Genomic DNA, 25,545 nt, shown 5'->3' on the forward strand with positions numbered 1-25,545 from the left:
AGGCAGAAAGGGAAACGATTAGTTTTATGATTTACATTGCTCATACAATAAAGACAAGTTCTTTAGAAGTAGTAGCAGTGATTCTTGTTGTACAAGCCTGACGGAAATTTATTACAGAAGGATGGACCAAAGGAATACTATAAGCAAAGCCAGGATTTCTTTTTTAATTTTGATTTTACCTCGATTCATGAATAAATGAATGTTTAAGGCCTGAAAGTTTTATAACTTTGACAGCAATCATTTTAGGTTAGGAAAAAATAAATATTGATAAAGAGTAATTGTACTAAGCATTATAATTTCCTAGATATTCTCTAAGGGAGTAGATCAGCAGCATCAGCATCACTTGGAGACTTTTAGAAATGCAATTATCTGGAGCCCCTTCAGACCAATGGAATAAAAACTCTGGAATTGGGGTTCCTGTGTTTTAACAAGTCTATCAGATGATTCTGATGTAGACTAGTTTGAGAATTACTGCTCTAAGGTGAAGAACCATTGTAAAATTATCCTTTAGATAACTGAGTTGACTTCCTCAATTGGAGTTTTAGCTAGAAGCCAGAGGTGAATGATGTGATCAAAAAATTGAAAACATTATTTTGAGAATAAATAATCTGACATCTTTATAAGGCCTCTAATAATGTCTGACAAATCCTATCAGTGAATGTAGAACACTTATCACTCTGTTTTCTATTGCCAGAATTATGCAGCCAGCTTACCTCAAAATATAATCAAGTCTCTTAAGTGCAACTTTTTAAGGGGGTCCAAAATACAACCCTGTTTTGTACCACAACAAGGTATTTCTTGATGTGGAACTATCTTTGCTGGATCATCTATCTCCCCATCATCTGAGGTTCATCTCCCTCTGATATGAGTCAAAGAGAAAATTACAGAGGAATCTTCTTCAGACACGTATACAATAAGTTATATTAGTTTTCAATTCCTTAGATTAAAATTTGCACCATCATTTCTCTCTTTTTTGATGAGGTTTATTTAGCTTCTGTTTACATTCTTTACTTTTTATTTTTATAACAAATGCTAATTATAGAGCCTCCTATAGACCTATGTGTTTTAACATTAGATCTAGTTGCTAAAGAAAATCATTTAACAAATAAGGGAACTAAGATATAGAAAGGTTAAGTAAATCTATCCAGGGTCACGTAGCCACTAAGTCATGGAAAGTATTATTTGTGGCTAATTTAGTTTTTCAAATTTGACATAACTATGATGAAATTCAAAGCCTCAGAAATATGAAGCATATGCTCTCTCCTGAGCTGTATTCCTGAAATTCCAGCAGCACTATTCTGAAGCCTTGTGTGGAATCTAATTGTTAGCCTAGGTTTAAAAAAAAAAAAAAAAAAAAAAAAAAAACTCTACAGTTTACATTCTAAATGGCATTGCTCCCTGAATTTCTCAAGACTTCTGAATTGATAGTTTTAAATAATTCATACTAAATTTAAAGAAATCTTCTTAGTAACTCACTTTGAAAGCATCTATAGAGCAATACCTACTAAGTCACTGTCTTTCTAAGAATATTTTAAGTATACTAGAAAACTTGAAAGCAGAGAGTCTGTTTTTAGTAAGAGTAGCAAAGACATATACAGACATGATTCCTAGTTAATAAGCGGATGACTTCTCAGGGAGTTTCCCTCAACATAGTTATTATACTTACGTACTCTTTCATGCCTCTTGTACTCTCTTTAACCCAGCTTGAATATGATTCATCTATTCTTGGCAATAATTTAAGAATCAACATATTTTTTCTATAAAATCAATTTTCTTTCCTTTTTATTTGCTCAGAAAAATGTGATTTATTACGTTTCACAGCGCAAATTATGGTTCACCATAGGTCAACTACCCTTCTGTGAGTTATATAAATGATAAACTGGCATAATCATCAGTAATTAAAAGTCAAACAATGTATTTATACATGGAAATTAATATGGATGATTTGATAATGTTTATCAAACATATGAGCTTTAGTTTTAAAATCACTATATTTAATATTTTTAAATATTCCCCAAAACAATATTGCTCTGAAGATATTCTTTGAAAGAGTGACCCCATAACATTTCAACAAATATTGCTCATTCAACAAATAATGTTTATTGGCACAGTATTTATTGGAACTCAAAGCTTATTTTTCTGGAAAAACGATGCTCTTTTTTAAGGAGTATGTTGTGGTAATGCTTCTATAAAATTGTGACAAAAATGTCTTATTCCTGTTAAAGCAGTTATATCATAATTTTCCATTCTCTTATTTGTCTTCCTGGAATTAAGAAGCAGTATAATCTATGAGTTGCCCAGATCTCTTCAAATGGAGGCCAGAAGCCTGTGATAATCTATCTAACCCATAATATAATACACTGGGTTAGAACAGAGGACAAAGTAGTAAAAGAAAGGAGAAGAAAGTTTGTCTCCATTTATTGTGCATGCCTGACCCTAGGCACTTCTCACCTACATTCTGTCACTTTTTTCCCCAGGCTTTTAGTCCTTTAGGCACTCATTCACAGATCTCGAAGAGGTATTGGCGAAAAGCAATTTGATTAAACTAGCTTACATTAAAATATGAATAACAACACAAGGCTTCATTTTTTAAAAAGCCCTTATGAACACAAAATAAACTGAAATTGGTGGACTTATAGGCAATATTAATAGAAAATATTTCAGATAGTTAAAGTATGTCTGGCAAGTAAAATGCCACTGTTATCTAAACAGCTTCATTTGATTAGCGCTTATGCTCTTCTCAACACTGAGATGACACATTCTGTGCTACCTTAAGTGTTTTAATTGACTTTCAAGGCACAGGCAATGAGGGGAGAAAAGTGGAGGCTTGTTAGAAGTGGCCATATAGGGACTCTTTAAAAATTTAATGTTTGTAAGTCAGGAATACTTTAAGTCTCAAATATCATGAGAACGTGGCAGCAGTGGGTAAGCAGTGTAGTAGGAAGAGCACAGCCTGGGGTCAAGTGGACTCTGCCTGGGTGGCCGGGGGTAGGTTTAACCTCACTGCTTTTTTTATCTATTAAACAAAGCTTTGGTATCTATTTTATATGGTAGTGATGAGGATTAAATGAGATGATGCATATAAATTGTTTAGCACTAGTAAATGCTCAATTAATGCAGCTAATATTAGTTATTTTATAGTAACAATAGCAAACATAATCATAGGTACCAGATATGAATCTGATGAGACCAAAAAAAAAATCATAAAGGAATGAGTAAGATAAGGAAAAGGATTTTAGTGTGGCTCAGATATCATTGAATGTTCCCTTTACTCTCAAATAAGGAGATTCAAGCAGCAGAAATCTAAAAGGAAAATGAAATTTAGAGGAAAAGAATTTATGAATCTTAAAGGGATATGAAGATTTTTAAAATTAAAAGAGACTGGAACATAATGTGTGATGAAAAATTACAAACCAAATTACTGAAATTAAGAAATTATGCTATCATGGTTGACATTAAAGGTGACTGGTCCTTGATGAAGTGATTAACAGGCATGCATATGGATAGGGGTGTTTTTAAAGAACTACTCATTAATAGTGATGATGTAAATGGACCTGAAAAAGAAGATTAAGTTTATAAAAGGCCAATTTTAAATGTAGATTAGATAGCCTTGTACATATTATGAATAAACATGAAAATACATGAATTTTGATATAATGCAGATGTAAAGAAATAAGGATTATGTTTTAATTTTACAGCAGTGATAGAAATAAATACTTGGGAAAAGTATTTTTCTTAAGGAGAAAAATTGAGTTGTTGTTAGTATGTAACGCAGCCCAGTAACATAATGAAGTAGGTAGAGCCAGGCCTTGTACCTGCTACAGGAAGAGCTGCTATAGCAGCTATAGCCTGAGTTCTCAAGCTACCAAGAGAACCTACTATTCATGTAAAACAGACATCATTGTGCAGGTGTTAGATGGAATCCTCTGGTAAATAGAACAAGAAGATGCTGATAGGCGTGATCTCGTTAACCCAGTCTCTACTCTGCAAAGATTCTCAGGGAGTACAATAAGATGTTTTAAATAGGAAGTAATGAAGCATTCTTCCGTGTAATAAGCAATCTATTGTTTGATAAACAGAAGTTGGGTTCAGATTTCCAAAAAAATCCCTGCTAGGCATAGTCTAACCAGATACCCAGCAGAATAGTTTTCTATTTTTGAATTAGAATTAAAATCACTTACTTATGATTTTCAATCAAGCCAAGTCAAGTAATGTTATCTTGTACTGATGAAGATGTCAGCGACTATGCCACTGACTGTACCTGGATTTCTTCAAACTTACACATCACTTCTGTAAACTCTTATTTTACTTTTTCATATTTTTCTATTTTGTTTACTTCTTCATGCCCCAGCAAGCAGACAGCTTCAGGTTCTATAGCAGAATCCCACAAGAAATTTCTGGAGATCAGTGAAACTGCTGATATGGGAGCATAAGAGAAAAAAGAATAACCTACATTACTTAGAAGTATTCTTAAATTCCAGACTAACCTATGAAACTATGAGAGAGTATGCTGAGTCTTGGATGTTACTGCCACCTAATACTCTCCCCACCTCTCACCTGCTGAGGATACATTGACCAATAATTGCACACTTTTGATTGCTTTCTGGCCCCAAAGCAGGCTACAGTCTTCTAAGCTGTCTAAGTTGCTTGTCCAACCCGGACATCCTCCAGGATTTTAATTAGTCACTTGCTGTGTATGTTTTATTTTTACCTCACCCTGTGGTACTTCCTTTACCAAGTATATTTATGAAGTTACATAAACTTAGATTTGAAATTTAGGTTATTAAACTAGCAAATAAGAGCAGCATTATATAATATGGCTGTAAAAGTGCACGAGATGCTAGTAGTAATCTTATCAAGGCCTGATTAAAGGCTTCATTCCCACTTACAAAATCGACAAATGGTTATATAGCCTAATTAAGAGTCATAGTTCAAAATGAAAAATGATTAAGTTACATTTCCGCCTCTATAGCTTTTTAAATTCATGTTTGTGAGGTTAGATTTCTCATTTGTGTGATATTAAACATCCATCAAACTAGCATTTAGTAGTAACTAAAAATTTATTTATGTTTATATAATTTCTTCCTTTGTGAGATAAATAAAAGAAGAGGTGTTGTGATGTCAAGTGAGAAGGAGCCATTGGAAGCATAACTTCTTTTTTTTTTTTTTGGGACGGAGTTTCGCTCTTGTTACCCAGGCTGGAGTGCAATGGCGCGATCTCGGCTCACCGCAACCTCCGCCTCCTGGGTTCAGGCAATTCTCCTGCTTCAGCTTCCTGAGTAACTGGGATTACAGGCACGCGCCACCATGCCCAGCTAATGTTTTGTATTTTTAGTAGAGACGGGGTTTCACCGTGTTGACCAGGATGGTCTCGATCTCTTGACTTCGTGATCCACCCGCCTCAGCCTCCCAAAGTGCTGGGATTACAGGCTTGAGCCACCGCACCCGGCCGGAAGCATAACTTCTTACAATTGGTACACAATCTTATTAATTACTATAACAGCCACATTTATTGCAGAAACTTTGAAGTCTTCTTTACGGTAATAGAGATATATGGACAGTTTGTTAATCACTCCTTAATTTATTTTTTGTGATAATGGTTAAATGAATACTAAAGAGCAGTATTAAAAGTGTAGATTCCATAACCTAACTGCCTAGATTAAAACCCTACCTCTTCTGCTCTCTGTATGACCTTGGGCAAGTTACTTAACATCCTTGTGCCTCAGTTTCTTATTCTATAAGGTGTGTTAGTAATAGTACCTATCTCAGAGGATTTTCTTTCTTTCTTTCTCTCTCTCTCTCTCTTTCTTTTTTTTTGTTTTGAGACAGAGTCTGGCTTTGTTGCCCAGGCTGGAATGCAGTGGCATGATCTCAGGTCATTGAAACCTCCACCTCCCAGGTTCAAGTAATTCTCCTACCTCAGCCTCCTGAGTAACTGGGATTACAGGCACGTGCCACCATGCCTGGCTAATTTTTTTGTATTTTTAGTAGAGACAGGGTTTCACCATGTTGGCTAGGCTGATTTTGAACTCCTGACCTCAAGTGATCCGCCCTCCTTGGCCTCCCAAAGTGCTAGGATTACAGGCATGAGCCACCATGCCTAGCCATATTGTTTTCTAGATTGTCCCTCTCTCTCTCTCTCTCTCTCTCTCTCTCTCTATATATATATATATATATATATATGTGTGTGTGTGTGTGTGTGTGTGTGTGTGTGTGTGTGTGTGTGTGACTCCTAAGTAGAGCTTGGTATGTAATAGCAATCAGTAAATGTTAGCTGTGAAATGGTAATGATGGTTGCGGTGGTGGTGGTGATGATGATGATGATGATGATGATGATGATGATAGGAAAGAAGGATAAAAGGAAGAATCATTGTTTCTAACAGATAACTTCCTCTTACCAGAGCCCTTCGGGGTTCAGGTTTATATTTGTTGCCATCAGGAATCTTGTTAAGATAGATAAGTATATCTTTAAGGTAATCTTAAAAACAGATGGGGAGAAAAGGATGAAAAGTTTCTTTTTTTTTTTTAATGATACTTTAAAAGCTTAAAGTTTATTTGAGTTGTCTTTTTTGCCAATCTATTCAAATTTTAGTCTACCCAAAATTCTTATCATATAGTTTCTATTCTCTAGCAACCTGATTGTATTTAAACTTTAAATATCTATCTATTGATATAGATATACCTGTAGGCAGATATAAAATTATATCATATTTACACATAATTTATACATCTGCATTTACACATACACTTACTTGTACCCTAAAGCTCTGAAGTCCTCCATTATTTAGCTAACAGCTATTCACTTATTCCTTGCCTCATTGGAAGAAATTCTCCTTTATTTCTCATCACTCATGTTATATAAAATATCTACATTTAAAAATTTGGTGGTGGCCAGGAGCAGTGGCTCACACCTGTAATCCCAACACTTTAGGCAGCTGAGGCAGGTGGATCACCTGAGGTCAGGGTTTGAGACTAGCCTGGCCAACATGATGAAACCCCATCTCTACTAAAAATACAAAAAATTAGCCAGGCCTGGTGGCAGTTGCCTGTAATCCCAGCTACTCGGGAGGTTGAGGTAAGAGAATCACTTGAACCCAGGAACTAAGATTGCTACACTTCAGCCTGGACAACAAGAGTAAAACTCTGAAAAAAAAAAAAAAAAAAAACACTTAATGGTAACTAATTTTAGTGACATTTTAAAGATTTTATATTTTTACTTGTGATTAATCTTCGATTTAAAAAGTTTCTGGTTTAGGTTTATTTTTCCTTAACATCCCATATTAGCTGATTAAGGCTGCTATAACAAAATACCATAGAAGGAGTGGCTTAAAGAACAGAAATGTATTTTCTTAGTTTTGGAGGCTAGAACTTTAAGGTCAACGTTGTCTGGGCTGGCTCCTTCTGAGGCCTCTCCTTGGTTTTCAGATGGCTGCCTTCTTGCTGTGTCTTCACTTTGTGTGTGTCTGTGTCCTAATCTTTTCTTATAAGGACACCAGTCATATTGGATTAGGAACTATGTGACTCCATTTTACCTTAATTACCTCTTGAAAAGTCCTAGCTTCAAGTACAGTCACATTCTGAGGTACTGAAGAGGAGGATTTTAGCATAGGAATTTGGAAGGAACACAATTCAACCTATAACACATCTCTACAAAGTAGCTAATGATATTTTAAATAAAAGCTTTGCTGCATTATGAAAGCATATTTAATTACAATGTGAATAGAGATTTTAAAGCAACTAACTGTAACTGTTTTGCTTTGAATTTTTGATTTATTTTTTGATTTTATTACTTTTCCCTATTCCGATTTTTACAACTGCCTTCTCAAATCCCAAGAGATAAAATATTTTGGTTTTGTGTTTGCAAATGTATCTTAAAAATTATCTGTCTTAGCCATAAAAACCACATTTAAATAGGATTCACAAAGCCATAATTTTATGCTGATATTTAAGCATGGGTCCCTTTCCTTTATATGTATTTGTGAATTGCTACCTTTTACCATATAGTCACATTTTAAGCCAGGAGATGTAAAAAGACTATTTTTAATTATGAAAAAGTCATCCAGTGTTGCAGTATTATGTAAAAAGAAAAAGTCATTTGTTGAAACAGCAACTTGTATATTATAGAGCACTGTAGAATTATAGCAGAAATTTTAATTTATCCCTATTTAGTAAACATAAATTGCATGCAGCTACCTGCAGATAAGAGGGCCAATCTATGGAAAATAGCTACAATTCTATGTAATCGCTTTGTTCAGGAGCACAAACTTTAGTTGTAATTTTTCTTTAGTTGGGAGGATTACAGATATTATTTATTAGCAAAATAAATCTATTGTTGTATTAAACATTTGGAAATTTGATTACTTCTATTGCATCAGTTTTGAAGATTGTAAAATAATACTCCAGTCTGGAAACAATACAGCCAGCCTTGGAATGTATTTTATATGAAGGAAGGGACTTTGCTGATAACTTCAGAGGACAGAAACATCTCTATAGCACTAGGGCTAGCACATGGGAGTGTCTATTAATCATAGTTATTTTTTAATATTTATTATAACATGGGAGGTAGGAGTAATAAAAAATATAGTTGAATTCCATTCTGATAGATGAATAAAAACTTACTACCTCAATATAACTTCCTGAGTAACAAAGAAATGGCTGCGATTTTATTATTGGCCACTTTCAGGTCATTTTCATGACTGGTAATGCTTACAAACAAGGCTAACAGTCTCCAGGGTCCAGGCACATAAGAACATGTTACTTCTTAAGCCCTTTTTGATTTTCTACAAAAAAAAAAAAAAAATCAAATGGCCTAAATTTTAAATGAGTTTAAAGGGGTTATTCCAATACAACATAAACATGTTTTTATTTAAATTAGTTTATATAATATTGTTGTTAATTAAAGTTTTACTTTGTTAAAATCCATCCAATTATACTTGCAAGTAGTGTAATTATAATGCTATTTTGTATTCTGATTATTTAGGTCATTTTAGATAGATTTTTCAAAATTTCAGAAAGAGATGAAAATCTTTATTTTAAACATATACCTAAAGTAGAAAGCAATATGAGTATTTTCAAAAGAAATTGGTTCTAAACTTGCTTGTCCAGTGTCCCATTAAAAGGAATACAAATTATCACTTTTAATTAAAAATAAAAACAAATTCGATAATAAAAGTAAAAAAAAAGTTTAATGAAATAGACCTTTATAGTAGCAAGTTGTATAATCTTAGTCAATCACTTCTCTATTTCTCAATTTTCTCATCTATAAAATCAGAAAACTATATAACATTCTCTCTGAGGCCCCTTTTAGCTTTAAAATATGGCGAATTTGTGAATGTCTCAGTGATAAATGAATAGGCAAATGTGTGGTTCGGCACTAGGTAAATTTTCTTGGCTGTTCTCTTCAACATAAAAATAGAGAGAGAGAGAGAGGAGAGAAGGGGGTTATATGAGTCTTCTTTCCCTCTCTGTTTGAATATTTTTTCACAACTTTAGTAGTCATTCAGTGGTCATTCCTTATCTTTCTCTTACCTGCAAGTCAGAACTCTCTATGTGGAGTATTGCTGAAGTTCATCAGCTATGATTCTGGATTCTGGTTCTGCAATATTAAAGAAAAGAAAATGCCAGAGAAATAACCAAATGAATAACAATAAAATGAAGGAAATAATGAGTAAAGAAGGACTAATGGAAGGAAGAGAAAGGGGATGACGAGAGGGGGAAAAGAAAAGGAGAAAGAGAATGAAAGGAAGGAGAAAAGGAAAGAATGGAGGAAGGCAGGCTAGCATATCCTTTCAGTCCAAGACTTCACTACCAAATTAGAGAAATGCATGTACATAAGTAATGATGGTACAAAATAGGCTGTGTTGAGTGATACAATTTTCAAAAATACACATAGGAAGAATAGCAGAAGAAATATTCATTTGACTGGGAGAAATCTGGGAATAGAATAGAATACATGAAGTAGAGGACATGTCAGGCTGAAGAGAGCGCTTAAACAAAGTTATAGAGTTACATGAGCACAAACCATGTTTAAGAAACAGCTAAGAGTTCTTTAGTGTGGAAATATACAACAAATGGGGATATGTATTAGGAGAAAAGAATGGAAAAGTTGGCTGGGACAAGATTGTGGAGAAATTTGAATCTCTCAGTTAAAAATATAGAATGTTCTACTACATTTTAAATTTTATGTTTATATTATTATATAGTATTTTGATATTTTAAATGCCTACATTTTTCACGTCTATATATGTTAAAATTTATATATCTATATTCTTTTAATATTTTAATATTTATATTATTTATCTTTTATATTATTTTTCTATATTTTATACAACCCATATTGAATGATTGGTTTTGAAGATTTTCAAGGAAGTTGCTGATATGAACAAATTTGTGCTTTTAGAAGATAACTCTAATGATAAGATGCATTTGAAAAGGATATTACAGACAAGGAGTCCCATTAGGAGGCTATTGTAATAGTCTCAGCAAGAAGTAATTGTCAGTCTTTGTCTCTGCTTTGACTGTTGGCTCCATCCCAAATGATCTTTCAGTAAGCCCAGTTGATACTGCTCTGTCTTCTTACACAGGGAACAAGAGTAGTAGACCTCTTCAGATTTCTAAAGAATGTAACTATATTTGCCCTATCCCTGAGTTTGATAGATCAGAGCAATTCTCAGGCCCCTTTAGGAATAACGTTACATAGTTATTCAAGCTATTATTTAGCCCTGATTCTATTCAACACAAGTACCTTGAGTTATGCTATGCTATTGCCTTCTAAAATACTAATAATTGAAAGGCAACTTTAGTTCCTATCTCCAACTCATATATTTTTGTTGTGTTTCTGCCTGCTTCAGATTCCCAGGGCATTGGTCCTACTGCTGTGTTCTCATGTCTTATTTCTGCTGCAACTTTTGGGATGCTAGCTTGCCACATGATATCTGTAATATCTATACCCTATATCCAATTATATTATATAAATAGTCTTTAAACATTCATAAAAATCATATAAATAAGCCATATAATGTTTAAAGATGGTCACAAAGGGCCAAGTGCCAGGAATTCTTATGGCTAGTGAGAGTTTCTTTATGACTTTTCTTAATTCTAGCTAGATCTTATGGGTTTCTGATCTGAGGGCTTGGAGAAGCATTTAGTCATAACAATAACATAAGTGCTTTAAACTGGGAACATTCATTTAGATTAGCAGCAGGCATTTTGTTCCACCCTCTGTGGCTTGGATAGACATGAAATTGTATGTATGTACCAGAATATTATTATTAACATATGTAAGGGTCTGAGAAAAACGAACTTTGAGAACACTTCTTGACTGAGGCAGATATTTCAGATGACATGAGCTTTAGCTATTACTGAATAATAAAGGGTTGACAAATAAATCTAAAGCTATTGAAAAAAATTACCAATATGGTTACATCTAAATCAATACATAGCTAAGTGTTAATGTTGTGTTACATATTATCTATAAAATGTTAAAAAGCTGTTTTATCAGATGTGAAAAAGAAAACTATATATAAAATATTTGAAAGTTGTTTGTAAATCATAAAAAGTATTTAAATTGTAATTATTATTAGTGTTATGGTGATTAATTGTCACCATCCTCAGTTTAACTTTCCTTAGTATCAAGTGTAAACATAATTATAAAAACTAACTTGGGCCAGGCATGGTGGCTCACACCTGTAACCCTAGCACTTTGGGAGGGCAAAGCAGGCAGATCACTTGAAGTCAGGAATTCAAGACCAGCCTGCCCAATGTGGTGAAACCCCATGTCTACTAAAAATACAAAAATTACCAGGCATGGTGGTGGGCATCTATAATTCCAACTACTCGGGAGGCTGAGGCAGGAGAATGGCTTGATCTGGGAGATGGAGGTAGCAGTGAGCCAAGATCGTGTCACTGCACTCCAGCCTGGGCAACTGAGTGAGACTCTGTCAAAAAAAAAACAAAAAAAACAAACAAAAAAAAACAGAACAAAATGAAACAAAAAACCTAACTCAAGTAGAACAATTTCAAGAATGAATAAACCTGAATTTCCAAGGTGGATTTGCTATTATCCTACTCTAAATAAATAAACCAATCTAGTGTCAAAGGACAATGCTCTTATAGTTTTTGTTTTTTTTTGTGAGACATGCAATTAGGAACCTATTTATAAAGTATTCATAGTCATATTCATGTTTTTTTCAAGTCAAGGTAAAATTTTTGAGCTTATGGCTTAATGGTGGTGTAAGTTTAGTATCATAATCTACAGCTTCTTTCATTTCATCATGGACTATGCCTAATTATTATGATGGTAAATATTTACTATGTGTCAAGACCTGTGATCTCATTTAAAGCTCATATTGGTCCTATTAAGAAGATATTATGTCCACAATATGGATCTAGAAGCAGACTTAAAGAAAAAACTTGCCTAAGATTGTGTAGCTCCTAGTAAGCAGAAAAGCAGTTATGCTCCCATATCTTTTAACTCTTAATCCCTTGGTCATTATGGTATACTGCCTCTTATCATCAAACTTAGATGACTGTTACGATTTTCATCAATATTGTTGCTTACAGAATATGTTTATACTATAAAGTCAGAATTTTTTTTCCGACACAGACCAGGAAGAGTTTGCATTCCGGAAAGTATAACAGTCATGTTTGCCCTCAGCTGTTTATAGCAAAACACCTGACAAAATTATCTGAATAAACTAGGAATGTTACTTCACACAACAAGAAATCCAAACAGCCTAGGTCTGGTGCTATTACTTAAGACCTGAGCGCTCTGTCTTCCTATTCTCCTTTCGTTATTTATCTTATATAATTAAAACATCCATTCTCATAATCACAGAATGGCCACTGTAGCTGTAGGCTCAGGTTTGAACTCCAATAAGAAAGAAAAAAGAAGAGGGAAAGTCATATTGTCATGCCAGCTGTGTCAGCTCACTGTAATCAGAAATGTAGTAGCTCTCCCCAAACCCCACCCTCAGATTCCTGCTTATATTTCAGAGGTCACATTCATATATTCATATCTTAGATACAACATAGAAAACGAAGTTGTTTTGTTTTGTTGTTAGTAAAATCACTGTGGATTCTTTTAATAAAACCAAAGGGGGAAAGGGAATATTTAGTAGGCATTCAGCAAAACTGCACAAATAAATAGGTATTAAATACTTTAGTTACCAAAATGAAAGACCAAGGACCCATTCATAACCGCCAGATAACTAAATATTTAGATATTTGTTTCCATTAAATGATAAGTAGTATTTATTGACTGATTAGAATGGAGGTTACTGGGAAAGGAGGAGTCAAAGATAATTCACAACTTTTCTAGGTTTTAGTTGGATATTGAACCTATAGTGCAGGGAACATAAGAGATACAAGGAGAACTGGTATGGGGTGAAAGAATACATTTGGTTTGGGCTACATTGAATTTCATGTGCCTACAAAACAATATACAGGAGATGACCTGTCAGCATCTAGGTCTGAAGTTTGGGAGAGGTGAGAATAAGAATTTTATTAGTCATTACTTGGTATTTAAAATGGGTAGATAATGGATTATATCATCCTGGTATAATATATTATAGTTAAAAGAAGAGGTAAAGATGGAAACTTTGAGAAAATATAATTTAAAACCAGGTTAGGGAAAACAAAGCTGAGAAAGGATATTTAAAAGTTATAGTCAGGGACGTAGAGTAGAACCATGAGTAACATTATCTAAGAAGCCATTATGGGAAATTTTCAAGAAGAGAGGGGAAGGAAGAAAATTAAAAAGATACCACTGACTGGTAAATTAGGATGTTATTGGAGGTTTTTGTTCTGGTGGGTTTTTTTGAGAACTGTTTTGGTACATGATAAGAATTGTTATTTCTCTTGAATTGTTAAGAATTGTTAATTCTCTTGAAGAGCATGGTAAATTCATTTGTTGAGGGCAAAAGCAAAGGCTTTGCAGCTACCTAAGATCTGTAAACCTGGGGTTTCATTGCAGCACTGGCATTTGTATCTCTAAAAACTGAGAAATCGATAGAAATAAATTAAGGTTGTTTCTCAAGGAGAAGCTGATTACTAATGGACATTGAGTTCCCACAAAGCCAAGCCTTGGGGAAAGTCATAATTGACTACTGGCAGTAATTCTTCCTCTGTAAATTCTCCAGGAAAAATTATTCACCTCACAAATTTCCTTCACATCAAGCGACAGCTGGTTTGTTAGTAAGTCTTTGCATACATGCTAATGGCTACCCTTTTTTTAACTGCAGCTTTTTACCTTAAGCTGTTCTTGCAGTTTCATGTTTCGAAGACTTCACTGGATGAGTCTGTTTCTACATCTATAGAATGGAGAAAATGCCTTCTTCACAGGTTCAATGTGAGCTTTAAATGAAATCACAGGTCTTGATACATAGTAAATATTTATTGTCCCTTACTCATTGTCTCCTAAGGGGTCTTAGTGAGCCCTATAAACAAAGCCTGTATTCCTAAACCCCACAATCAGTGGTATGCCCAACTGTTTGTTCAGTGACCACTTGGTAACTTGAAATCAGCCATAATGGGAGTATTTATATTACAGAAATCAGAAAACTCAATAAATTGGCATGTTTTCCCCCAGAAAGCTAGTTGTTAAACATTTACTGTAACACCACTGCCTATATTCACCAAAGAGAATGAAATGATTAGGTGACTAAACTCTATACAGCTATCAATCCAATATCTTATACTGTGATTTGATACTTAATAATGGAAAAATACTTCAGTATATGGCCCAGATAAAGCTAAATCATTCCAATCATTTCGATCATTAAACATTCATTGAGTTCCTTCTAAGTGCCAGGGCCAGATATAGATAATAAGGTTACTAAAATCAACAAAAGTCATTATCCTCTGGGAGTTTATAATCTAGCGGGGGTGGGTAGATTGCAAATAGATGGATAGATAGATGATTGATACGTGGATGGATGGACAAGGGAGAAGTATACATAATATGGCATGATAAAATTGTAATAAAGGCATGAGTAAAGTAGTTGAGGAACATTTGAGGCAGTGATTAATTCTCTTTGAAGGAGTTAAGGAAGACTTCACAAAGGAGGTGCCATCTTAAACTGTGCCTTAGAGGATGTCTAGACCTATTTTATGGAGAGGGTGTTGAGCATGGCTCATCCTACCTAACTGTACTTCCTTCTGACTTCAGCTATCACAAAGGCCACCTCATAAGGTTTGTGGGAATTAAATAAAATAATCCACATACATTATTTACAACAGTACATTTCACAGGGTATACCAGTAACAATTGTAGCTAGTTTAATTACTATACCAAACTGAAGATGCCATCAGGCCTGAAGACTATCAAGAAAGAAAATTCAATGCCTCAGTCTCCAGTGAAAACTTTATATCCTGTTCTCCTTCCCAGACTGAGGCATGATGTTCATTAGGCTCAGCTTTACCGTGGACTCCTTCCCTTTGAGCTTCACAGCTATCAAAAATCTTTGAAGCTGGGGTTTCATTTGCAGAATGTTGTTTACAAGACTAAATCTTAAATTTAAGTCCTCAAGTCTCTGCAGCCTTTTCTCTCTGCCCGCTCCCTCCCAAGTTTAGACCATTATCACACAATATCCTCTTTAGAAGTCATAGCTAAACAGAATTATCTATGACAAATACATTTTTTATGCAATTCAGCATTCATGTCAGGCACCAATAAAGAGCCTTGGGTAGGACAGAGAAAAACATCATCTGTAAGTAGCTCATCAAAGAAAAAGTACCTGCAATTGTGTTACTGTTAAAGAGCAACAACTATTTTCTTTAAATTATGATATAAAATAAAAACAAGACAATGAAAATGAACATGGTTATTTAATGACTGAAGTGCAGGAATGCCCTCTGCCCTGTTTATCCTCTGCCTCCCAAAGACTGATACCAAGAGCCCTGCCCAGAACTTCAGCCTAACTTTTATCTGCCTTAGTGTTTTTCCCCCCTATCTTTTGAATAACTCAGCATTTCCTTCCTGAATATGATATTCAGGTATCCAAGTACTTCTTGATAGCATAAGACTTATTTTTCTTCAAAATTGGGATTCTATATTGTCCAGTATTTTGCAATAATTAATTTTTTGATTAGTGTTTTATACAATAAATTGTAGTTATCTGGTGAGATTTATAAAATTGAAGACAAGTGATAGTTAAGGAAATTCATAATCCTAACCCCCATCTTTTGTCTGAAGATCAAACAACCAGAGTTCTTGAGGTGCTTTAGAGAAATCATACTAGAAAATTGCCTAACCTAAGAACTTCAAATGAGAACTGGAGAAAGTGAAACTGATTTTAGAAATTTTAATTCTTTTAAGTGTACCATTTTAACACTTCAATAATAGCCTTCTTTTCAATAGAACTCCGCAGATGCTGTTACTTTCCACTAATGTTAGATATATAGAAAGAACCTTAACTTTTCCAGGCCATTTAGGAACTCTAAGAGTCTGGAACATCCTGAAGAATAATCATTTCCTGTAAATTTTTCTAGTTCATGATCTTCTTAATAGTAATGTACAAAACATTAAAGTGTTGTTCAGAAAAACTTCCTTACTCTCTTCCAAGATTTTAATCATCTCTAATCGAAGCACAGTTTTCAGCTGAGATCATGATATCCTAGGCAGTAAATCTTCTTTGTTTTTGTTCCATTAAAGAGAATGGTTAACAGACCATTCATTGTTCATCTATTAACTGTATTCTAATACATGCTAATTATTTAAAACATTATGTATCATATAGTGCCAAGTTAACACCAATCATTTCCCAAATAAATATATTTATTTATTCACATTTATAGCTCATTACCTTGGTATAATAATAATTCAGCTGCTTCTCTCTCATTGTGAAGTATATAACTTCTGTCTGTCATATTTTAGGAAAAGCAAAACTACATTTATCCATTTTAAGTGTTGACTCTAGTATTAAGTCATTTAGTACTTGGATTTCTGGGGGTGGGGGTTGAGTTGTATATGTGAATATGTTATACTCTAAATATGTTCAAAATGTATTCTTCTGAAATTTTATTTATAAAAAGTATTTTTCATATTCTTTCTCACTGTCCAGATTTCTCATTTTTAAAAGTATATGTCTATTTGTAATGGAAACCTGAGCTAATCCCAATGGTAAGCATGCTCAGTTGTTTAGAAGTCAGTAGAGAAATATACCTGGTGCAAGTCTTGAGTAGATAGCAGAATCATCATTAGACTAGAGCCTTTAGCTAATTTCTCTTCTTTCTTTACACAAACTATTCCATTCAGTGTCCTTCTATTTATGACCTTCTGCTTTAAGCATTGGAAATAAGCCTTTGCTATTTGCTAAGCATACTATTATGTATTTTGAATATATTATTTTGAATATATTTTTCTCAAAAATTCTTAAAATGGAGTTTATCCTTATCTTTCTGGTAAGAAATCTAAACCTGAGAGTTTAAATTAATTAAGTTAAATCTTTGACTCTTAGGTGCTAAGAGACACACAAAGATGAGGAAGATACTGTGCTGGCCTTTAGGAGTTTGTAGTCTAATAGGAGATTTGAAAATTAAACATGAGCACATTTACATATATATATGCACACATACACATATATATACACACAGAAGCCCTATGACAGGAGGTCATATGTGATGAATTATACACACACTATCTCTTGTCATTGGGTTGTGTGTGAATAAAAGGCATAAAACCTTTATGCTATTTTAATGCTGTGAAAAAAGGCAGAAAAATACAGTATGGAGAATCTTATTTTTCCTTAAATTTTGCATATCTAAAATTTTAGCTCAGCAAACTGGATGATTTGAGAAGTCTTCCAATAAAGATATGAACAATGCACACCATGCTAACCTGTGTTTTAAAAATTTAAAAATGAAAGCCTTATTCTAGCCTTTGTGCAATTATGAATCATGGCAACAAGACTAGACATCATGACAGACCTAAAAAGACAAAGAATAGAGTAGACAAAATCAAAATCCTAACTACTTAAATTGAAAGTCAGGTAAGCAGTTAGATTTCAGAAATGGAAGAAAAGCAAATCGGACAGAAACCAATCAGGAAAGCATGGGATACAAGAGTACCAGGTGGCTTTGGATATCAGGATAAGGTTCTAAGACAAATATTAAAAATGAGGCATGCCCTGTGTCAGCCAAGAAGTGTCATATATTTCCTGCTGAGATAAAGATATTCTTCCTCCTGCAGTTGGGAATCAGTATTTCCCTATTAGGTGATGGGATATGGATGAACCTGGCCAAATGGGGAAGGTGGAGTCTGAGGACATACTAGGAGTAAGTGGTAAAGTTGGGTTTAATATTTTTCTGAAACAGATCTCTTGGATCTATGTAAAAATAATTATGTTTTTGTAGTACGGTCTTAATATATTTATTGTTAAGTATTCCTACTTAATATTCTTTAGTCAAAAATATTCCTGAAATTTATATAAGCCAGTATTTGGCTACTATTTAATCATTATCATCATCATTATCATTGTCATCATTTGTCATCACTTGTCATGTGTCAGATATTGTGCTAAGTGCCTTACACGCATTATCATGTTTAATCCTTGCAGCAAGCCTTGGAGATAGGCAAAATTATTATTCACGTTTTAACAGATGCAAACTGAGACTCATAGAAGCAATTGATCCAAGATCACAAACCTAATAATTCACATAGCCAGAATTCAAACCAATGTTTCAGTCCAACTCCAGAGCATTGGCTCTTAATGATTACATTATTGCCCTTACTACTGCTAGAGTTAAAACTTACAGTTTTCCATTTGATTTTAGATGATATAATAATCCCATGATCAAGAATAAATGAGAAATATATTATCAAAACTGCTTTCATATTTGATAATAAATTACTTTAAAAGAAAGAATAGCAGATGGCTTTTCTTTTGTATTATAAATTATAAGAATCAGACAAAGTTCCCTATATGCAGTATATCTATCGAACAATTTTATAGCTTTGAAAAATTTCTTAAAACTTTGATTTTTGTATCAATAAATGCCCCAAAAAACATATAAATAAAATGAAAGCCTTTCATATATGTCTTACCTTGAGATCATATTTAATTTAAATACATTTTGTGAAAACATATATAGATCATTTATTATATTATATAGTATACACTATATTATTATATAGTGTACATATAGATCATGTATTATATTATATAGTATACACTATATTATTATATAGTGTGCATATTGTGTATATTATATAGACAGATATAACATAGATAATGTTGACACCCTTCATTTAAATGCTATTCTGGGCAATGGCTTTAAACATTGCCATTTAAGGTAAAATATTTGGTATTTTAAAATGACTTTATTTGAAAAATAATATTATTATCTAAATTACCTTTGAATAAATCCACTGTAAATTGATAATGTTCCTTTTAAAATCCAACCCTGTCGTTCTATTTAAATAGATATTTCCTGGGAAAAGGCAGCAATTTTTACAAGAATTTAATTGTATGCTTTTTGACAATTGAGAGTTTATCTAACAAAATAGAAAGTTAAAATGGACTAAGAAAGGCTAATTCTCACCTAAAGTGAATATATGTTGCTAGGTTAATGGATTTGACTAAAATTTTATGGAGCATTAGAAATAATTCCTTTACTTTACATTTGAAGAAGAGTCAATTATTAACTTAAAAATGGATAGCTAGATACTGAGAGGTTTTGGAAAAAAAGCAACAGGTCACTTGTATCGGATCTATTGTTTAAACTATGCCCTGTTGCCACTCAGTTTCTCTTGGCCAAAATGTTTATGTCTATTTAATATTTGCAATGAATTGTTATTCATGGAGGATTGTTTAGGTAATTATTCTTTAAAACATAGCAAGTAGTTGATATAAAATAATCATCTTTCTAAGGCTTTTTGAAATTTGCTAGTATCTGTGATTAGAAAATTCTCCTTTGCAAAATTAACTAGATAAGAATGTTTCAGCATTAGGATTGAAGTGCATCTAAACAAATAAAAATCAATTAGCAAATAATCTCTTCACCCAATAATAGTCATATTCGATGTTTATAGCAAGAATACTGTTGTATGACCAAGTTGTAGTAATGCAGTAATAACACATACTACATTCACTTACATTATGCCAGATAACACATATGTCTTAGTTCTAATTTTCAAATCAGCCTTGCAGAAAAAGATATTATTGATTTTTTAAAAAGAAGCCTTTTACAGATTAAATGATTTGCTCAAATTTATTCAACTGGTGAGAGTTTTTCTTACTCTAGGTTTCCAGACACCAAGGTTTGTCCTTTTTACATCTTAACAAGAGGACTCTTAGCAGATGATTTTTTGTTGCCAAAATAAAGTTAAATTTTTTGCATTAGTTTTTACATTAAATGTATTTTATGAGAATAGGTCATTAACATAAAGCATTTATAATGGTTTTTAATTTACCAGAATATTTGAAAACCTCAGAATACTCTGCAACCCTGGCTGTGCCAGTTAACTATCTGATTATTTTAATTCCAGGAAGTTTGAACTATTGTAAATAATAATGACTTTTTCTAGTATTTCTAGGATTCATCAAAGTCCAGCAACCACTCTGAAATTAAACTTTCTCTTTTTTCTTGACTCGTCTAAAAAGAGTTAATGGTTTAATAATTAGATTTTATATTATCTCTAGGTTTTCAGTGAAGCATAATGGATTAATTGATGGCTACTAGAATTGGTTTTTTTAAAGTTATAACAGCAGCTTTATTGTACGTGGGTTTTTTTTTCAAATTTTATTAAAAAATAAAAAATTGTACTTCCTAATATTAAGCCAAATGTTTATTTCCCAGATTTTACCCAAATGTTCTTTCCTGAGGCCAGTGCTGTTTCGAAACTATTTTAATGGCCTTCATTGGGGTGTGGCAAAAACATTCTAATTACTTTGCTAAAAACAAAGGTTTCATATAAATTGAATTTTTCTTTTAGGATAATTGCCATTCACTTTTGTTTTATATGCAACTGATTGGGGTTTTGCAGTTTCCTCTGTGGACAATTAAAGTGCTGAAATAGGAGAAAGCTAATAATTGCTTTGTGTGGTAATACTGACAACTTCTGCGTATTTGTCAATCTGTGTTAACAGTATCGATCAGGATGGGATCCTCATAGAGGGGCAGATAATGTTTCTACTAAATCTTCGGACAGTGATGTAAGTGATATATCTGCGGTTTCAAGGACTAGTAGTGCTTCTCGTTTCAGCAGCACAAGCTACATGTCTGTCCAATCAGAACGGCCAAGAGGAAACAAGAAAATCAGGTGAGTAAGGGGATTTCAACAGTAAATTTCTCTAAATATGATTTAGGTCCTTATGTTTCTTGGATGAACATAAAACTCTTTATTTCTAAAAGGTTAATATATATTTTAAAACAAGGAGAACTTAACTTCTGAACATACTACTTTTTAATATATTTTAATCCATATTTCAGACTTCTTAACACAGAAGACATTTCTATGGAACTGTTGATAATTTTGCTTACTAAATCACTGGAAATATCTTTTTTCATTTTTATAATTTAAAAATTTATACCTTTATTATATCTTTACTGAAGTAAAAGTGATGGCTGAGACGAATTTTTAATGTTCCAAGAAATATGAAAAATAGTACTTTTGTTATTAGAAAACTTAAGAATATTACTTTTTCAGTGGGATGCTTTCCCCTCCTCTTGAAATTTTTATATATGAATAAAAATGTCCTCATCGTCTCAAGAAAATTTATACATGTAGTATATAAGTTAGTATAATTTGCATTTCCTATAGATTTTATAGATGCCTAAGCTAAATTTCTTTTACCCTTATTGGATTAAAAATTTATAATAGGGAGATCACAGCTTTTACCTTTTTTCATGCAATTTTGTAAAAGGAAAATATTATTTAAAAACTATTACAATTAAGTGCTACTTATACAGTGCTTCTCTAGTATACACTGAAGTAAGTTTTCCACATTTAAAAGATACAATTTTTACTTATGTTTTGATAGTTTTTGTTACCTTTCTGTTTAATTTCGTATGTTTTTTCTTGACTTTCTTTTGTGTGTTTATTTGCATGCCTTCAATTTGTGTTGCTTTCAAAAGACCAAAGGGAATAGAAGAGGGAGGGAAAGAAGGGGATAAGCACGAAGAGATAGTTCATGAGAAGGAAGAGGTAAAGGAAGAAAGAATTAATGAGAATGAGAAAGGGAAAGAGATTTCCAAAACGTGTAATAAGGAGAAAAACAGAGAATCAGGAGACGAGAAAAAAACACAAGATATACCCGAGCAAGGGAAAGAAAAAGAACAGTGGAATAAAGAGGATTTGCAAAGGAGATTCTCACAAGATGATTCCAGGTAAAATATGTTATTTTTAGGCATTTCCCATTAGTAGTGTAGTCTTTTTTACTATTCCTAAAAATTATTTTGTAATTTACATTTGCTTTATTTTCTTGTGTTTTATCTATTTAGTGTCTCATATTACTAGTTAATATGTTAGCAAACTATTATCAAATAGATTGATTTATTAAACAGTCTTGAATTTGTATCACCAACTCTGATAGTCTGATTTATTTTGTTTCCAGTTTGTTATGAATAGCTGAATCAAATGTAAATTTCCCTGTATATCTTTTAACATGAATTACTATATACTTTATCTGTAAGGTCTAATAAAGATCATTGAAAAGAGAAACATAAAAATTCTTTAGCAATATTGAAGACTGCTTTAGACAAAAATAAGGCAAAATTCCTTAAAATGAACTTCTGAAGTGGCTGAAAAAATTGAGCTTATTTTATAAGAAATATTATAACTATAACTAGAAAAAAAAGAAATATTATAACTAGAAACAAACTTCAAAAATGAGTGAGAATATAGGTAGCAAACAGTAGAGTTTATTCTGGCTCTTGGTTCCCTTGCTTCTTCTTAGTTTTCTAGTAGGTTCTAGTACAGCTTGAGTCCTGCAGAAGATTACAAAACAGGGGCAGTGTTTTTTTAATACTCTGAAAAGACAGAGTAGATGCCTCAGGGTTTATTAGAATGCAAATGTGGGGTTATGCCTTTCTTAAAGTCATTCCATTAGATAAATTTGTAGAGAGGAAACTTTGAACAGGGAGAAAGGCAGGGAAGAAATACAGGTAGCATGGCATAAAAACAACTATATTTAAATTTCATAGAGCAAGCCAGTAAGTATGAAGTTATCTTTACAGCATTATATATATTACATACAGTCAAATCAGCACAAGTGTGCAGTAAGACTTTATCCTCTGCTTGAGGATATGAAGTTGTTCTAATTATATTTATATGAGCTGAAAATTGTAAATTATGTACATTTTGGAGGGATTGAGTTTTCCAGTAGTTTAGAATTTGATTTTGTGTTAAGCCTGCTCAATAAAGCACTTCCTAATTATAAGCAAGATTTTGTAACATTATATCTAAGTCCAATCTAAATTTCTGATTTTCTTACAGTTAGTGAGACAGATAATTGGGATAGATCTCTACCCATTGAGTATACAATTCAGTGATTTAGCTAATGTCATGTCACTTTTCATCTTAGATATATTTAACTATATTTGTGCTCTATGAAAGTTTCTCTATAACAGGCATTAAACATAAAAATGAATCTTAAGTAAGGCATATTTTATTATTTGAGTCTAAATTAGTAATTTCAAATCTGTCTTTGGTGTTTAACTTTGATAATTACATTAGTTTGCTAATAAAGATGACCATTTTTTCTGATTTCTTGGGCATAAGATTATTTCATCACTAATTCACAGAGAAAAACTTTCTAAGATGTCCTTGGAAAGAGACAGAAGAGTTTCTTTCTTCCAAGAGCAAAGAAAAGAATGAGTCTCTAATGTGTTTTCTGCATACTGTATAGATGAGAACACATGAGCCCATTTGTGTTTGCCTGGAGCCCAGAACCCACACTGGCATACGTGGCTTGCTGGGCAGAGATTCAGAGAAGACTATAACCTTAAATTTCTGATTTTTAAATAGAACTCACTTCACCATTTCTTCAAAAAAAGAGCACATTATTTTTCAAGGAAAAGGGAAAGACGGTATATTCTAGAAACATGGTTCATCAAAGCCCTGCACTTAACTTAAGTAACTCTGTAATTCTTCTAGAACTATAAACTAGAGGAGGCCAGGTTGATCTCTGTAGGAAACAGATACCTGGAACATGGCAAGAAGTATCAACTGCAATTGTTTATAAGAAAATGTTGGTAGCACTCATTAATCATTGCAACACAGGCTCTTGGATTTGCCTTTACTTCTTAGAATAAATCTAACAGTCTTTATTGTGAGGGAAAATATGTTTGAGTATTCCAAGCATCATTTTGTTTTGGTAGTTGATTAACGCAATCATAGACTGTTTAAACATTAATAACAACTTATGTTCTTGGAAAAATCTTATTCTATAATACCGATTGGATATTTCATATCTGAAATGCTTGGGACAAGAAGTGTTTCAGAGTTTGGAATGTTTTCAGATTTTGGAATACTTGCATGTATGTAATGAGATATATTGAGGATAGGACCCAAGTGTAAACACTAAATTCATTTATGTTTCATAAACACCTTATACACAAAATACTTTTGTGCGTGAAACACAGCTTGTTTGCATTGAATGATCAGGAGCAAGCAAAGACATCTATCTCAGTCACTCATGTGGACAATCTGTGGTTGTTTGGTATCATCACCATTTCTTACTCTGAATTTCTATGCTCCCAACAAGTAGTCACTTTCTTGCACTTATTAACACATAAGTACTTAACATTTAAAAATGTGACAAACTATTAATACAGTGAAAAGGTAATGTGTTCAGGTAATTAAGCAGCATAGTAGCATCACCAGAATTCCTGTATCAGCTGTTAAGCAATAGCAACAAAAAACAGTGGCAGGCTTTTTGTCTCTCCTTACAATGTGGTGTTTTGATTTAAAGGTCACTGTGCATTGTGGCACTCAGCAAGTTTGAGCATTTAGTATTTCAGATTTTCAATTAGGGAATGCTCAACCTGTACATGACTGACATTTTATACTTTTCACTTGGAATCTAAGTTTTATTAAGGGTGGTGCAAAACTAATTGCAGCTTTTGCCATTACTTTTAATGGCCATTACTTTTAATGCCATTACTTTTAATGGCAAAAGCTGCAACTACTTTTGCACCAAACTAATATAAAGGAAAAAAAAATTTACTTCAGAATTTAAATATTTATAGCAATGCTAGTACTTTAATTAACACAGTAACTACCATAAACAAAATCCATTATAATTGCTATTTTCATTAATTAGATCTAATTGTATAATACAGATCTTATTGCATGATTATGTTCATTTTATAGTAAGTCACATTACAGTAAGTCTACTGAATGTAAAAGGAGAAATGAATAGCAAAAAGTAAGTTCAAAAATAATTTGTTAAATGTTTGAATATATTTTTCCTAAGTTAACTAATGAGTAATATGTTCATACTTAGCTGTCTATATTTACACACATCAAAAATAAACATTTTTTAAAGTTTAATGAAATTAAGCATGTTAAAATTTCTAAGCCTGAAGGTTATGCAATTTTTTAGC

General features: G+C 32.8%; 1 protein-coding gene across 49 annotated transcripts in view; it reads left to right on the forward strand.

Moving 5' to 3' along the window:
• Nucleotides 1-25,545, forward strand: part of RIMS2 (regulating synaptic membrane exocytosis 2) — a 688,984-nt gene that overhangs the window by 508,331 nt on the left and 155,108 nt on the right. For 23 of the 49 annotated variants that reach the window (XM_037738660.1, XM_037738669.1, XM_037738672.1 and 20 more), the window contains 2 exons: nucleotides 21,087-21,259; nucleotides 22,075-22,326. The exons of 14 other annotated variants lie outside the window; for them this stretch is intronic. In XM_037738660.1, coding sequence (XP_037594588.1) covers nucleotides 21,087-21,259; nucleotides 22,075-22,326 — 425 coding nt within the window. The remainder of the gene's footprint in view (nucleotides 1-21,086; nucleotides 21,260-22,074; nucleotides 22,327-25,545) is intronic. 12 more of the 49 variants (XM_037738699.1, XM_037738674.1, XM_017528943.1 and 9 more) reach the window with 1 other exon arrangement.

Source organism: Cebus imitator, unplaced genomic scaffold, assembly GCF_001604975.1.
Source record: "Cebus imitator isolate Cc_AM_T3 unplaced genomic scaffold, Cebus_imitator-1.0 Scaffold56, whole genome shotgun sequence".
NCBI classification, from domain to species: domain Eukaryota; kingdom Metazoa; phylum Chordata; class Mammalia; order Primates; family Cebidae; genus Cebus; species Cebus imitator.